Source organism: Accipiter gentilis, chromosome Z (genome assembly GCF_929443795.1).
Source record: "Accipiter gentilis chromosome Z, bAccGen1.1, whole genome shotgun sequence".
Taxonomy (NCBI): Eukaryota; Metazoa; Chordata; class Aves; order Accipitriformes; family Accipitridae; genus Astur; species Astur gentilis.
In genome coordinates this window covers 67,219,886-67,234,368 of record NC_064919.1, presented here as the reverse complement: position 1 = coordinate 67,234,368, position 14,483 = coordinate 67,219,886, and the positions used below count along the sequence as shown (strand labels likewise).

Below are 14,483 nucleotides of genomic sequence, written 5' to 3'. Positions count from 1 at the left end.
CCAGTATATAACTGGGGAGCGGGCCGGGGGGTGCTCTCTGTTTTTCGGTGGGGGAAGTGGCGGAGCGTCGGGTCCCGGGTGGTGAGCAGTGCCACTGTGCATCACTCGTTTTGTATACTCTTTCATTAGTGCCATTGCTGTTGTAACCTTTTTTTGTGTGTGTGTGTGTGTGTGTGTGTGTGTGTGTGTGTGTTGTCCCAGTAAACTGCCTTTATCTCAACCCTCGAGGTTCCAGTTGTTTTTTTTTTCTTTTTTCTCTCCTCCGTCTCCTCCCCATCCCACCGGAGGGGGGCGGAGGAGTGAGCGAGCGGCTGCGTGGTCCTTTGTTACCGGCCGGGCTGAAACCACGACATATGTTTCCTGAGGAACTAAAACCAGAGGTGTTTTTACATTTTTCTCCCTTGTTTTTCCTGTAATTTCTTCTCTTCCATTATTGTTGAAGTATATTTACCATTTGAGAGACCTTAAAGCATTCTTAGAAAAGGCCCTGGCTTAATATTTTCTCTGCTAATAAAAGATGAAGGTATTGTTCATATTAAGGACTTGATCAGCCAGTGCCTTATAAACACTGTATCTGTTTACAATATAATGAAATATATGATAACCTATTAAATGAATTATTCATTGTTTTAACAGCTTATCATTAGGCCAAAGCAACCTGCATATTCAGACTGAAGCTGGACACCTTATTCTTATTTGAGACTGCTGTGTGACTCAACGTTTCTTTTTCCATTCACCTTCAATCACGTATGACTTCCAGATTTATTTCCCTGCCGTACTTACACTGAATTAACTTTCATTCCTATCTATTACAGGGTAAAACCTATCATCATGAGTTCAAGGAACATCAGTGTTAACTTTTCATACATGATAAGACAGCTCTATTGCTAAAAATTGTGGAGTTTCAATCTAAATTATATAGAGTTTTGTGCTGATGTTTTATAAAACAGAATATGAATGGAAAAATAAAATAGAGATGGTTTTGTAAAGGAGTATAAGTATTCCGGGTAAAACTTATCTCACATCTAAAAATTGCCTTGTACTGAATGCATAAAAATTGTTCAAAAGGAGAAATTGTAACTACAAAAAGCAGGAGAACAACAGAGAGCACAGGTTTGTCTTCATCATGACTGTTTGCTACAGTATTTGAAAAGAGATCAAAGGTGTTTATCGTTTTATTGTACTTCAACTTTTCAGATAATCAAAAAGCATTAAAAAAGAGGTATAACAGGATATGGGAGGTTTATGACTTTCTTGTTTAGATGGCTTTTTCCTGTTTCAAGCAAACACATCTTGTATAATATTAACAACTGAAAACAACTGGTTTGGCCATTTGGCCTTTAAATTGTAAGATTGCGTGAGAAATATGGCAAAATTGTGCCTACCTGAGCAAATGGTGTCACAATCAAGTCATCTCCATGTCTGAAAAACATGAGCAGAGTTGTAAGTTAGGTATTGTTGAAAACTTATCTCGCTGCTTTAACAGAAAGAAAATCAGGTTTTACAATGCACTGTAGGTTACTCCAATTTTATTCTTCTGCAGTTACTCACTACTGCTGCTTTACACATTCTTTGAAAAGTAAATTTGAACTTAATTATTGCCCAACTGCTTGGCATGTCTATGGGATGGCTGATGAACCAGCTGGTTTCTGCACTGTGGATTGGGCAGGTGACTGACCACCCAGGACAGATCTGCAGAGATTTCATCCCAAAGGATGGAGCTGAAAATACCGAAAGCCACCCCACTAAGGGTTACCAGCAAGTCTGTGAGCACTGGATGGGCAAGTAACTGCAGGTGGCTGCATAGCGCATTGCAGACAAATAAAAACCTATAAAACTTTTAAACTGACTCACACTTCTGTAGCTATAGGGGGTGTTACTGAGAGTGTGGTGTTGCTGTGGCAACCTCACCCACACCATGGGGTGATGTATGGGCAAGGTGGTGGGATGACACACTGTAAGGGAAGACGCAGGAAGGGAATGAGGGGTTCCTTTGCTTCAGCACTGCCAAGTGCTGCCACTCGAAGCAGTTTCCAAAAAATATAGTCTTGTACATACAAGTAGGCTGAAAGGCTGTTGAGCTTAAGAGTGGCATCTGTAGCACTGAGGATATCGAGTCAGTCCTCTCCAGAGGGCAACAGGCAGAGGGCAAACTTGGGAGTTTTCAGTTATCATATCTAGTATATGGCAGCAATCAAGATGGAAAGAAATTTTCCAAATACAAAAATCCAATATGACTCCATTTTTAATTCTCCTGTATTTTCTTGCAGTGAATTTGTTGTGATGATTCACAAGTTGCAGCTTTCAGCAGAAATTACCATTGCTTTGGTGCTACTTTAATGTTATTTATGTTTAAGCATAAACTATGAGTATTTAACAATGGATTTCAAATCCCTGAAAATCTAATCAGAAAAAGGCTTTCTGATAAATAGAGAAATATGATTTGCGTTTGAGTTGCTTCAACATTGTTCTTACAATTTATATACTGTCCACAGGCCAGTAATGTTTTTGCAGGTATTGTAAAAACTTAATAAAAAAGCAGTAAATACAACCAGAGAAACAAAACTCCCCAATATTCAAAATTATCATAATGCTTAATATTTGTGTAGCTGTTTTTACTACCATCTGTTTTATTCCTGTTAGTTGAAACAGAGAAATGGATTTTTACAGAACTTGTGGAAGAAGTCTGCATGTTTAACAAGGTCTTTGCAGAAGTGGTTGGAACAAGGTGTTGCTTCAAGTGAAACTACAGTCCCAGACTGGCTGAGAAAGCCTGTAAGCCTGATCCTCACACTAAACCAGAAGAAACATAGCATGATGGGAGGAACTCAGAGGCTTTAATTGCCCAATGAAGCCAAATCCAATCAGTTATTATAGACATCAGGAATCAGCTCAGGGCATTAACAGGGGAGTTAATGACCTGATGGGTTTAGTACCTCTTCACATTTTCATTGGGTCATGAAAACATCAGGAAATGCCCTAGACTATTATTTCTGATCAGGTTTGCCTAATGAGTTACACAGCTACACAAAGGCTTCAGCAGAAGATAAGCCACATCTATGTTTTCCTTTTCTCTCCTGTTCTCCACTTAAACTGCCATAATGTGAATATATACGCTACCTCACTTCCAAAAAAATTATGCTCTTTGTCTTCAAATTCTGTGAAATGGTATTATCTGCTGTCTGACAGCTGGCTTACCTGTTCCTCAGTAAAATCTGTTCATTTCTTCCCCTTTATAAAGAATATTTTCACTATTTATGTATAGCTACTGCCATTTTCTCTTCTGTGTTGACACTTAAAAGAGGCACAGCTGTGCAGAGCAAGGAATCCTGTGTTAGTCATATGAATGACTTCTGCAAAGATGGAAGAGCCTAAAGCGTCAAGTAAATTATTTGCCAGTCTTTATCATGCCTACCCACTTTATCTGTTACTCAGGTTGTTTAGGCAAAAAGCAAACAAAGGGTTGAGCAAATTCTTAGAAATGAGTGTGTTTTCTGAGCAATCAAATTCTGCATAGAAACTGTATCTAAAATCAATATGCAAACCATTTTTTATTCATCTAGTCTAATTCCCATATTTGGAAATGATGAAGGGGCAGAATCCTGGAGATGAAAAGTTTTACAAGTAGCAGCAGCACTGGACCAAGAACAAAAATATTAAATTGTTTCTACCTCTGAATAAGCCAGATGATAAGAGTAGAGCTAGTTCTTTTTAGCGTCACAAGCACCTGTCAGTGGCAAACACTCTGAGTGCCCAACATAGGACACAAATGCACAAAATATTCATCAGTGCTTCAAATTCCCAGGCAACCGCTACAACATAGTTATTAACTGTCAAAGTGCACATTGGCAAAACTATGAAAACAGGATGGTCCTTCTTCTGAAAATTTCTCGTGGACTTCCTTACTGGAGGTGGTACTTTCTTACTCTTCTTCCCATTCAGTGCCCCTGTTTGCCACCCTTTGAATACTGTGGCACTTCTAAGATGCAACAAATACATATTTCTAGGCTTTCTGCCCTGGAGGTTTTTTTTCCTTTATATAAAATAGCATGGCCCCACTCCTCTAATTTTACAACTTCATTCTACTTGAGCTCTTGCTGGACTGCATTTCATTGGAGAATACTGATAAAATACTGTAGCTTGTTATATTTAGAGGGGGCATTATTAAATACTAATTTAATGCACTGAAATCAACCCAGGATTTAATTTCCACTTTTCAAATGCCCCTTGTGTCAAGAGCAACAATACCAGAAATTATCATTATTTTGGTGAAAGTGTGATACTTAAAGTACACATATCCACAGCTTTTGCAAAGCAGTTCAGCACACAGCAGACGCACTTGAACAGAAAAGCAATTGCATAGTGTGGTGAGTAATCTTTAATCCACTTTGGTCAGGAAATCTGGAAAAGGTGAGAGTTCTCAAAAAGGGAGCAGACACGTCTGAAGTGTGCTATTTTTTGTACCGAAGAGCACGAACATATGATTCAATCAAAGTGCCATTGATCCACAGTGTACTGTGGTATAGTAAACACTACAATGTATGAGTGTCCTGCTGTTTTCTTTCCAGATGATAAGGAAGCTTATAGATGATTCTGTCTGGATTCTGGACAGGATAGGGCCACACATCTATATATAGAAGCAGCAAGAGGGAGTGTAAACCCTGTGCAGTATATCACAAGCTTGAAATATAGACAGAGCTGTTAATCTTTAAGGTTAGAAGAAATTGTTCACATCAGTGTTAGACTCTGTTAACTAGAATGGTTGGCATACTTATTCATATCTTCATTTTTTGAAAGAAAGACAGATTTGAGAGCAGACTAATTTTCACATAGCCCGAAATTTAAAATTATAAAATTTTATCACCACCAAAAAATGCTGCTAAAGCACACAACAGTCCACATGAGATGAATTGCTGTTACACAAAACACAGGCCAAATTTCCATTAGCAGACCAAAGATTATATAACGCATTGCAAATTATTTACCATATTAAAGTGATGAAACCTAGCCTTCTGCAAATTTTCTGGGTTTTGCTTCCTAACCTTTCCTATGGGACATACTTGAACTCACCCCATATAACCTACGATAGTCCCCACCCTGGAAAAGAGATAAAAGTGGTGTGCTAAGTCAGAAGTTAGATGAACATGTTCAGCTGACTGCTGCCAAATCAAATGTACAAAAATTCTGCTTCCATTCCTCAAGACTGGCATTAATTTGTCTCTTCTATCCCAATTACAAGACAGTAATTAACTTTGACCCCACTAAAAAGGAACTTAGAGATGCATGCACGGACAGACAGAAGAGCAGGCAGGAAGATTAACACAAGGATAGACGGGTGACTGTGTTACTTTTACTTCTTAATTAAGTTGGGATAATTTAATATAATCATCTAATAAGAGGAGTAGCTAGACAGATACTCTGCAGACCTGATAGGATACAGTTAAAAAAGAAAGGGTGTTTTTTTAATGTGGTCAGAAAAAAGTCAAGATACCTATTAAGAAGAAGTGAGTCCCAGACCTTAAGAGACCACTAAAAATGTGAGTCTGCACTTGTCAGTGTGGAGCTTCGCAGTGAAAGTCCTGAATAAGGTTTGTCTTCGTAAAGGCCGTAGTAAACTCAGATTAAGCTTCCCTAAACATATGTGAAGAACACCAAGTGAGTGATCTTGAGGACACATGTTGCAGATGGGAGACATAAACAGGATAAATAAGAGCTCTGTCTACATGGAGGGGGGGGGAATGTACAAAACATATACATCAATTTGACACATACCTTTTCATGGACAAGATATAGTCAAAATAAAATTCCTGGTTAATCTTGATACAATTTTTATAGCCTAAATTATAAGACTAGTGGAAAGAATCTTGATGCTTTGTACCACTTTAAATCGTGATGATACTGGTTTGCCACACTCCTCCATTTGAATGAAAAACTCACTTATCTCCCCAGGATAAGTACTGGCTGAGGTTGTCAGTCAGGCTTTAAATCTAACTCGTGTGCTCTGTGTTGAATTCTCTGGCTACAAACTTAGGACATAGCCCATTTGAAAGAATAAAGCTGCCAACAGACTTTGAAAAGCACTAAGGGACAGTGGCTGTCTAGAATCGCTGAACTGTGCTCCACAGCAAGAACTAAGGCTTTTGTCGCATTGTCACAAGAATTGACTCCACTTTTACAGAGCTGTATTTGGGCGTTTTTTATTATAATTTTTTAATATAGAAACATAGCAAATACAAAAGCAAGGGAAAATCCATACTGTCTACACACAAAGTACAAAATAGGAAAGAAGATGAACATGAAAGTAGTCTTCTATTTGAATCAGAAAATCTATTGCAGCCTCCTTTTTCAGTGTAAACATCTAAATTTGCATTAAACATGACACCCACTCATTTCTGTATACAAGGCTGATTCAGACTTACTGTCCAAAAACATGCAATAAATACAGCTTAGATGAGACATTTGTGTTTTGCTTGCACATACGCTGGCACACAAATATACTACGTGCAAAACCACAATTGGAGAACAGAGAGTAAGGTGATCGTTTACCATAATTGCTAGGATTTTTTTTTCTGCCCCAATAACATTTTATAGGTGAAGCCAAATAAACACAAAAGAAACATGAAATAGGTATGCTGAAAAGATGCATGTTGCTGAGATTCAGATTTAAGCAGCAATGAAATCTGACTCTAGACTGCACTCTCATAGAGTAATGGAAACATCATGTATTGATAGTAGTCAGCAAAAGCTGTGCTCTAAGGAGAGCAGGCAGGAGGGCTGCCTTGCCGGCTGCTCCTTGCAGCTTGCACTTTATCATCACCTGCATTTGGAGAATCCAAATGGGCTGGTTCGCAATACTGATTTTGCAGAGTCCAAAATCACAGTGCTCCAAGTTAGTTTATTCTGCAGGTATAGCACTTAAGTCATATTATCTCAATTTTGGAAGACTTTGAAAACAATCTTCTAGTCCTAATATGAGATAGCCCAGGCCTGGCTCCAAAAGTTAAGGCTGACCGGGCATATGAGGCACCTCTCAATGTTGTGCCCACATTACGGGGTGTGACAGAAACTGGCATACAGCTTTTCCCAGATAGTCAGTGGGTTGCCAGTGATTTGCATCTCATTGAAAGGCTGAGTGCCATCTGAGGGATGATCAGGCATCTAAGACAAGAGCTAGAGTCTACGACATTGTGGGCAGGCTGGGATTTAGGGTTGAGACAGCAAGCAATTGAAATGGTTGATGGAGTCATGAGCTACAGAGGAGGGGGTTGTTTTTCCCAGAGCATTTATTTATTTCTGGGAACAGGTACCTTAAAGGATTTTTATGAAGAGCTACTTGAAACCACTTGTTCTATAACACAGCAGACAAAAATTAGACCCTGAATGAAGCAGACTCTTGTCAGCTATTGTCTGAGTGTTTCTGAACACTGTGCAGTTATGTCCTCCTGATACTTCTTGCTAATACAGCAAGAGAGCTTGCCCTAATTAGTCAAAAGTATTGCTATAATATTGAAAGTACTGAAGAGTTCAACCTACTTAATTTCAATTGAGCTTCACCAGATGGAAGAGGATTGGCTCAGAAAAGCCATAGGCCCTGAAAAGTCCACTATTCCAGCCAAAAGAAGGGCTGGTTATAGTGGTTCCTCTTGGGCTATCTAACTAAGCAAGTTAGACTTAGGAAGACACACCAAAGGGAAAAACCATTTCTCCAGCATAAATCTTACTAGCAAATACTTCGGATGTGTTTCCAAACACCTCAATTAACTTCATATGGAGCACAAATCCCGTTACTCCATTATGGTGTGTTGATGAAGAAAACTACACCTGGCCGCCTTATGATTAGAGATCCAAAAGACAGCTCAAAACAAATGTGGGTGACTACATGACTAATACACACCAAGATATGCCATGTACTAATGTACCTGGAGCTTTCCAGGTATAATGGATATTTTGTACAAGAAAGTACTTTAATTTTTCATGCCACCATCTGAGTTCCTGAAGATATGCTTTATTAGGTTTGAAAGAAGCCTTTGAATACATGGAGTATGCTCTGTTGAAGTCATCACTGTTAGGTTACTCAAATTACAATCTTACTTCCAGTTGAACTGCATTAGCACCCAAGGTGAGAAGCACTCTCAAGACTTGGAAAGACAGAATGATCATATCCATTACAGAATAAAGGACTGAAAAGGAACAGTGAATACCAAGGTGTTTTTAAATCAGTATTTTGAGATTTAATCCAGGCAGTATCAGGAAGTATTATCTGGTTACCCATTTACCTTACTGTGCATCACCAGCATCATATCACAGTGCCTGTGCTTTTGAGCAGACTAGAAACAAGAGACTTTGCTGGGTGACAAGGGCGGCTAACTACATCTCAGTGATGGTGATAGGAACCAAGACCCATTGAATCCAGATGCTTCATTCAGGATTGCTGGATGGGCTGGAATCAGAATCAGCTGACTAACTCAAAGAATGGGAAGTATACTATTTTTCAGCACTATGTATAATATGCTATAGGAACACTATCAAGCTTCTTCCATCTCCCACGAAAGTATCATAGCACCTTTGGAAGAGTTCAAGGGATCAAGGCCTCTTGTGTCAGGCTCAGCTACTTCCTTGCTCAAGAAGCTTAAATGTTTTCCACAGAGACTGCATTTGCACGTCTGACTTGGGTAATCTGCCTAAGGAAATCATGTAGATACTGATGTAGTGGGCCATCACAGAAGGATGCCAGCATGATGTGCAAGATATGAAAACACAGGACAACTCAAGAAATCACCTGTATCATATTGCCCCAAACAGCCACCAAGCTTCAATGCTTTAATCATAATACAGCAGACCATTTAGATGACAGAAGAATGGTGGACAACTTTGAGCAACTGGCCTGTGTTAAGTCTGACAGAATTACTCAGTCCTAAAGAGAAACAGAGCATGGACTTGCCAGAGTGTTTCACCGGTGTAGCTGGTTTTCCTTCTAAAATCAGAAAGCAGTCTGCCTGGGGATCACTGAGGCAATGGCAAGGGAAAAGAAGCTACTGCATTGCAGAGGTTTGGTTTGTGTGTTGAAGAGGGACTGGATTAAGCCAGAGGCTGTAGGACTTTGAACCAGAAAAGAGCTGAACTAAGTCAGAAGAGTCCAGGCCAGTTCAGCAGTGCCATTGTTGGACTGTTCATAGCAGAGAAATCATCATTTAGCTCTAAGCAAGGCTGTAAACTGAACAATTATCAATGACTAAAGGATAGGTTTGTTTTCTGCTCAGGTTAGAGAAAATTAGTGGGTGTGCACACATGATTGGAAGCAATCAAGTTAGTGCAGCTTAACAAGTTGCTATTAATCAGTTTTGATTGCATTAGCTGACACATATAAACTCTTAACTTATCGCAAATGAAAATAAAATTTATTACCTTTAACTGTTTTTTAAGCAGCAGACATTTGGTTGCTTGTTTGTCCCTGCCCCATGTGATTAAGTCTTGAGAACTGATATGATTGTGTTACTTCTGAAGAATAAGAATACATGACTTTCCATGTGAATGTCCTACTGATGCAGGCTGAAAGATTTCCTCTCTAAAAGAAATGAGAGCAGAGCTGCTGAGAACAGCACCTACACAAGGTAACTTCCCAGCCTAAGCAAGCTTGCTTTCAGCCAGCCACAGGAAGATTCTCTCAGCTTCAACATTTAGAAAAAAGGGTCCCCTAACAAATTCAAAGGCACCTAAATGTGTGTATGTAAGAAGAAACAAGAAGACTTCAAGAAAAATAAGGCAAAACCATCAGAATTTCAGATTGTCCATTTTCAGGGAACAAACTCTACAGCTAACACAGCATTAGTACCACTGCAAGCATATCGAGCGTTGTTCATGCCCTGAGGGGTGAAACAAGAGCTGAAGTTATTCTGGGTTGTGAAATAAATTCAGCCTGTGCATGTAGGTTATCACTGAGCTGGAAAAACAGTCTAAGAGGCATCTCCTAAAACATTCTCGTCCCTCTTCGCAAAGTTTTTTTTCTCCACGCTGCTCCCATCCTTCAGTATTGCGTGCATGTGCGTGCACACACAAAACACACTCATCCTCCCTCTCCTCCGTGGCTGAACTGTGTAGCAAGACCAGAGATGAGTGGTGTTGTGATGTAGCTGAAACCCCAGCTAAGAATCGGTTTTGGTACCATGCTTTTAATAACGTGCCACCTTTGACTGAAGAGGTTTAGGAATTCAGTCTGCCTTGTTTAGCACAGGAGCAGTAACTTGCTATTTTGTTTCAAACACCCATTATTTCCAGAAGAGGGAAAATAAAGCCGGACATGTTAGAAATGTTTGAAGGGGAAGTGATGTGTTTGACAACTGACAGTTATATTCGGAAAAAGATTTTAGCACCTGGACATAAAACTGGTAATGATTCTGTATTGTCTGAACGTAAGATAAAATCAATGCATTTCATCAAAAAAAATCCTGATTCAACAACCATATAAAGGTATATTAGAATACCTTAGAATCTTCTGAATTAAAAAGCAGATCAAAAGAAGCCTTCTTAATGTGAAAATGTTCTCTTTTTGTTTACAGCATAACTGATTTCACTGATTTCCTGATCAACAAATAGAGTTAGTGCAAACTTATTATTTAAATTTAAGTTAACTGGGTATTACTGAGTTCTTTGTTTTAGAGTCCATCTGTAAAATGTCCCAAGCACCTGGAAAGGACACAGTGGTCTTTTTTTGAAATGTTTTTGTTTATAACTCAAAAAAAGATTGTAAGTGACTTTACTAATTACTTAGCTTAAATTAAGCTGCAACCTGGAGATTTATTCAATGTAAAAGACCTTAAGAACAAAGAAGCAAAATGCAATGAAACAAAATATTGGCCTATTTTTCCTGGAGTCATGTAAGCACATTTCTTTCCATGGAAAAAGAAATGTGTCAAGCAATTAAATACATTTTTTCATTAAAAATTGTTTCTAAGCTGAAACACACATAGAAAACACATCTTAGAAGATTTTTTTTTTAAAGCAGGCTGGACTTTGAAGTTTAACTGGCTCTTTTCAGCCAGTAATATCTGTGATATAGTAATATCACAGATTCTGAGAAAAGAATCCAATAAATCATAAGGACTTTCAACAGCAGTTTATCTGGAAAGAAACACAATTGTTTCTAATTTGTTAAACTGAGGTGCAATTACTCTGCTCAGTAACTGCATGTCTTTTCTGTTCTCCTAGAGTCTTGGCCAGAACCTTTCAGGGAAAAGTTTTTTTTCCTCTGTAACTTCAGATGCATATGCACAGCATTTTATTAATAAATCTTGGCCTTCCTAGCTGAGAAACAGAAGAATAAACTGTATCACTAGTAATTTAGCTTCCTGTTCTGTATGAGAAAATATATCCTAATTTAAAGATTTTATTGGCATGTTAAAGGCTCAGGCGAACCTTATTAACTGTCCAGGTTTGCCATCTTTGTCTGCCGTTATTTTAAGTACATTCCCTTTATGAATCTGACCCAGATTGAATACAATGCAGTTTTTTTAAAAGCTGAGCAGACTGTTGAGAACTGGGAAATGTGTGCAGGTTTACCTCAAAAACTCTCTTCTCTGGCAGTTGTTCTACATGCCATTTAAAGGGATATTTCAGCCTGTTTGCACCTTTAGGTCAGGACCAGACCTGCCAGTCACTGACAAATAAGGGAACTCCCTATCTTGGAATTTCCCTTTATTTAAGATAATTTTTGCAGCCAGAATAATTCTGCTATTCTTTTTTTTTTTTTCTTTGCAGAATTACAGATTGTTTTGACTTTATTTTGGAAAAAAATACCCACACAAATTAAAAATCCCACAACTACTTCTCTAGCTATTGAAGAAGGGAATAATTCACCCTGCCAGAACAACCCAAATCTCTGACAGTATCCATGTTTATCAGACTACAGAGGCTCTTTTTGTTCCAAAGTATTCCACATTTGGGTTTTATTATTCAAAGACATAATTTTTTAATTTTTTTAATTTTTGTTTTGGTAAACATGAAGCCAAGGCTTACAGATACATTCAAATACATTCTACAAAGCAGCACATCCTCTAGGAGAAGGCAGGATAATACTGTAGTTTATAGGAGAAAAAATCCTGGAGTAAACTGCATCCTTTTGACACTTCTTTTACCACAAACAGCAGCAGAGGAATGCTACTATCTACAGAAGGTATAGCAAAATAGCAGTAGGTTGACCAGTTTGGGGAATGGGTGTACTCCTGGCCATTTTTCCATTTAGCAGATCACCAGGCCAATGACCATGCAGTTCCCTACAGTCAGTGTTCCCTGGCTGGGTTCTGATACTTAAAAGATGGAAGCAAGGTTTAATAGAAATCAAGAAATTTTGTGTAATTATACTAATTAATGATAGCTTATAATGATATTTCACCTCATTGAGGAAAGAGTGCTAAGCCTCTCTAAAGCAGCCCATAAAACTCCCCACACGAGCTACTTTCTTACTGAGTGAGGTTCGGTTGGCCAAGTCCTGGAAAAGCCAGGATGTTGTGTCCGAGCAATGTTCTGTGACCTTGTGGAAATGGAAAAACGGTAGACTTAAGGAATGCTTATTGTCACATACCTTTTCCCCTAGATACATTCAGAAGACATAGTGGAGCTCAGACAGACTTCTGTACTGAGAGAGACTTGGTCCTCTGGTCTGGTCTGCTTCTTCAGGATCACAGCAGGACTTACACATGCTTTTCTTCCTTTAGAGTGGCACTTAAAACATGGCTCTGCCCCAGCCAGTGGACTGCTTATTGAATTCTTCCTAGTGGTCATAAGAGTGCTAATGATTTAATTGAAGAATCCATTTTTTTAACCTGGTTAGAGACCTGGGTTTTGTTGAAATGGAGATTCTCTACTCATTTGATATCTTGCTCCATTAATCAGGGCAGTGATCCCTTAGCAAGAAAGGAATATGAAGTGTAACCACTTCTGTCTCTGTCTGCAAGTGCAAGTTCTGAGCAGCAATAGCTGTTCAAACAGGTGCGTAGTAAGTAATCAGGCCACCTCTGCAAGACAGCCACAAAGCTCCCTGCTTCACTGATGTCTTCAGACATAAACCTGACAGTTCTTCCAGTACAACTCTGATGATTTTGCTCATCTTTCAGCTAGCTTATTGGTGACAACACCAAGCTGCGTGGTGTGGTTGACACACAGGAGGGAAGGGATGCCATCCAGAGGGACCTTGACAGGCTTGAGAGGTGGGCCCATGTGAACTTCTTGAAGTTCAACAAGGCCAAGCACAAGGCCCTGCACATGGGTTCGGGTGATCCCAAGCACAAATACAGGCTGGACGATAAGCAGACTGAGAGCAGCCCTGCAGAGAAGGACTTGGGGGTACTAGTCGCTGGAAAACTGAAAATGAGCCATCAATGTGCACTTGCAGCCCAGAAACTCAACTGTATCCTGGGTTGCATCAAAAGAAGCGTGACCAGCAGTTTGAGGGAGGTGATTCTCCTCCTCTACTCTGCTTTCATGACATCCCACCCGGAGTACTGCATTCAGCTCTGGGGACCCCAACATAAGAAGGACATGGTCCTGTTGGAGCGAGTCCAGAGGAGGGCCATGAAGATGATCAGGGGGCTGGAGAACCCGTGCTATAAGGTTCTTCCCTGTAGGGGTGGTGAGGCACTGGAACAGGTTGCCCAGGGTTGTTGTGGATGCAACATCCCTGGAAGTGTTCAAGGCCAGGCTGGCTGGGGCTTTGAGCAACCTGGTTTAGTGGAAGGTGTCCCTGCCCATGGCAGGGGGGTTGGAACTAGCTATCTTTAAGGTCCCTTCCAACCCAATGTTTCTATGATTCTATGATTCTAGCTTCTGTTCCCTTTTTTCTCTGTGTTGCAACAGTGCTGTTGTGACTTTTTTTTTAATTTATTTTCTGTTCTTTATTCTCCTTTCCTTTAAACTTGTTTTCCTATCTCTCATCACAGATCCTGCTCTGTAATTCCCTCATATTGGCTCACTCATCCTCACTGGCTCACTCATTCACTTCTCTTTCTCTTGCACATCCTCACCTCGCTGCTGGAAATCCCAGAGCCAGGCTTCACAACACATCTGTGCTCTTTGGCCTTGGACCTTGCATCTTCCTGTCTAAACCACTGGCCTCTCCAGTTCACAACCTTGAATGGCTTTTTCTCATATCCTCATGTCATCTCCAAGTCCTGCGTTTTTTCCTTTCTAAGACCATGCTATTTCTTCCAAGATATAATTGAAAAGATATGTTACTCACTCCTACTCCTTTGTTTTTCCTTTCTTACCATACAGCTGATTCTTCTGCCTCTTTCAGTGCCGTAACTGCACCCACATTTGTCCCATGAACCTTCTCTCATCTGAGCAGCCTTGCACTCACTCTGTCTTTTATTCTTTTCCATAGCTAATCTGGCTTCTTACTTTAGAATATACTTTAGCCTCTCTGATTTGAAAAATCTTTCCACCTCCCCATTCTCTGCCCTTATTTCTATTAATTTACAGCCCAACTCACT

The 14,483-nt window shown here is 39.6% G+C and overlaps 1 protein-coding gene across 4 annotated transcripts in view; it reads right to left on the bottom strand.

Moving 5' to 3' along the window:
• PDE4D (phosphodiesterase 4D) overlaps positions 1–14,483 on the bottom strand; it is a 375,269-nt gene that overhangs the window by 113,432 nt on the left and 247,354 nt on the right. For 3 of the 4 annotated variants that reach the window (XM_049795354.1, XM_049795357.1, XM_049795356.1), the window contains exon 3: positions 1,386–1,422. The exons of the other annotated variant lie outside the window; for it this stretch is intronic. In XM_049795354.1, coding sequence (XP_049651311.1) covers positions 1,386–1,422 — 37 coding nt within the window. The remainder of the gene's footprint in view (positions 1–1,385; positions 1,423–14,483) is intronic. 4 annotated transcript variants of the gene reach the window in all.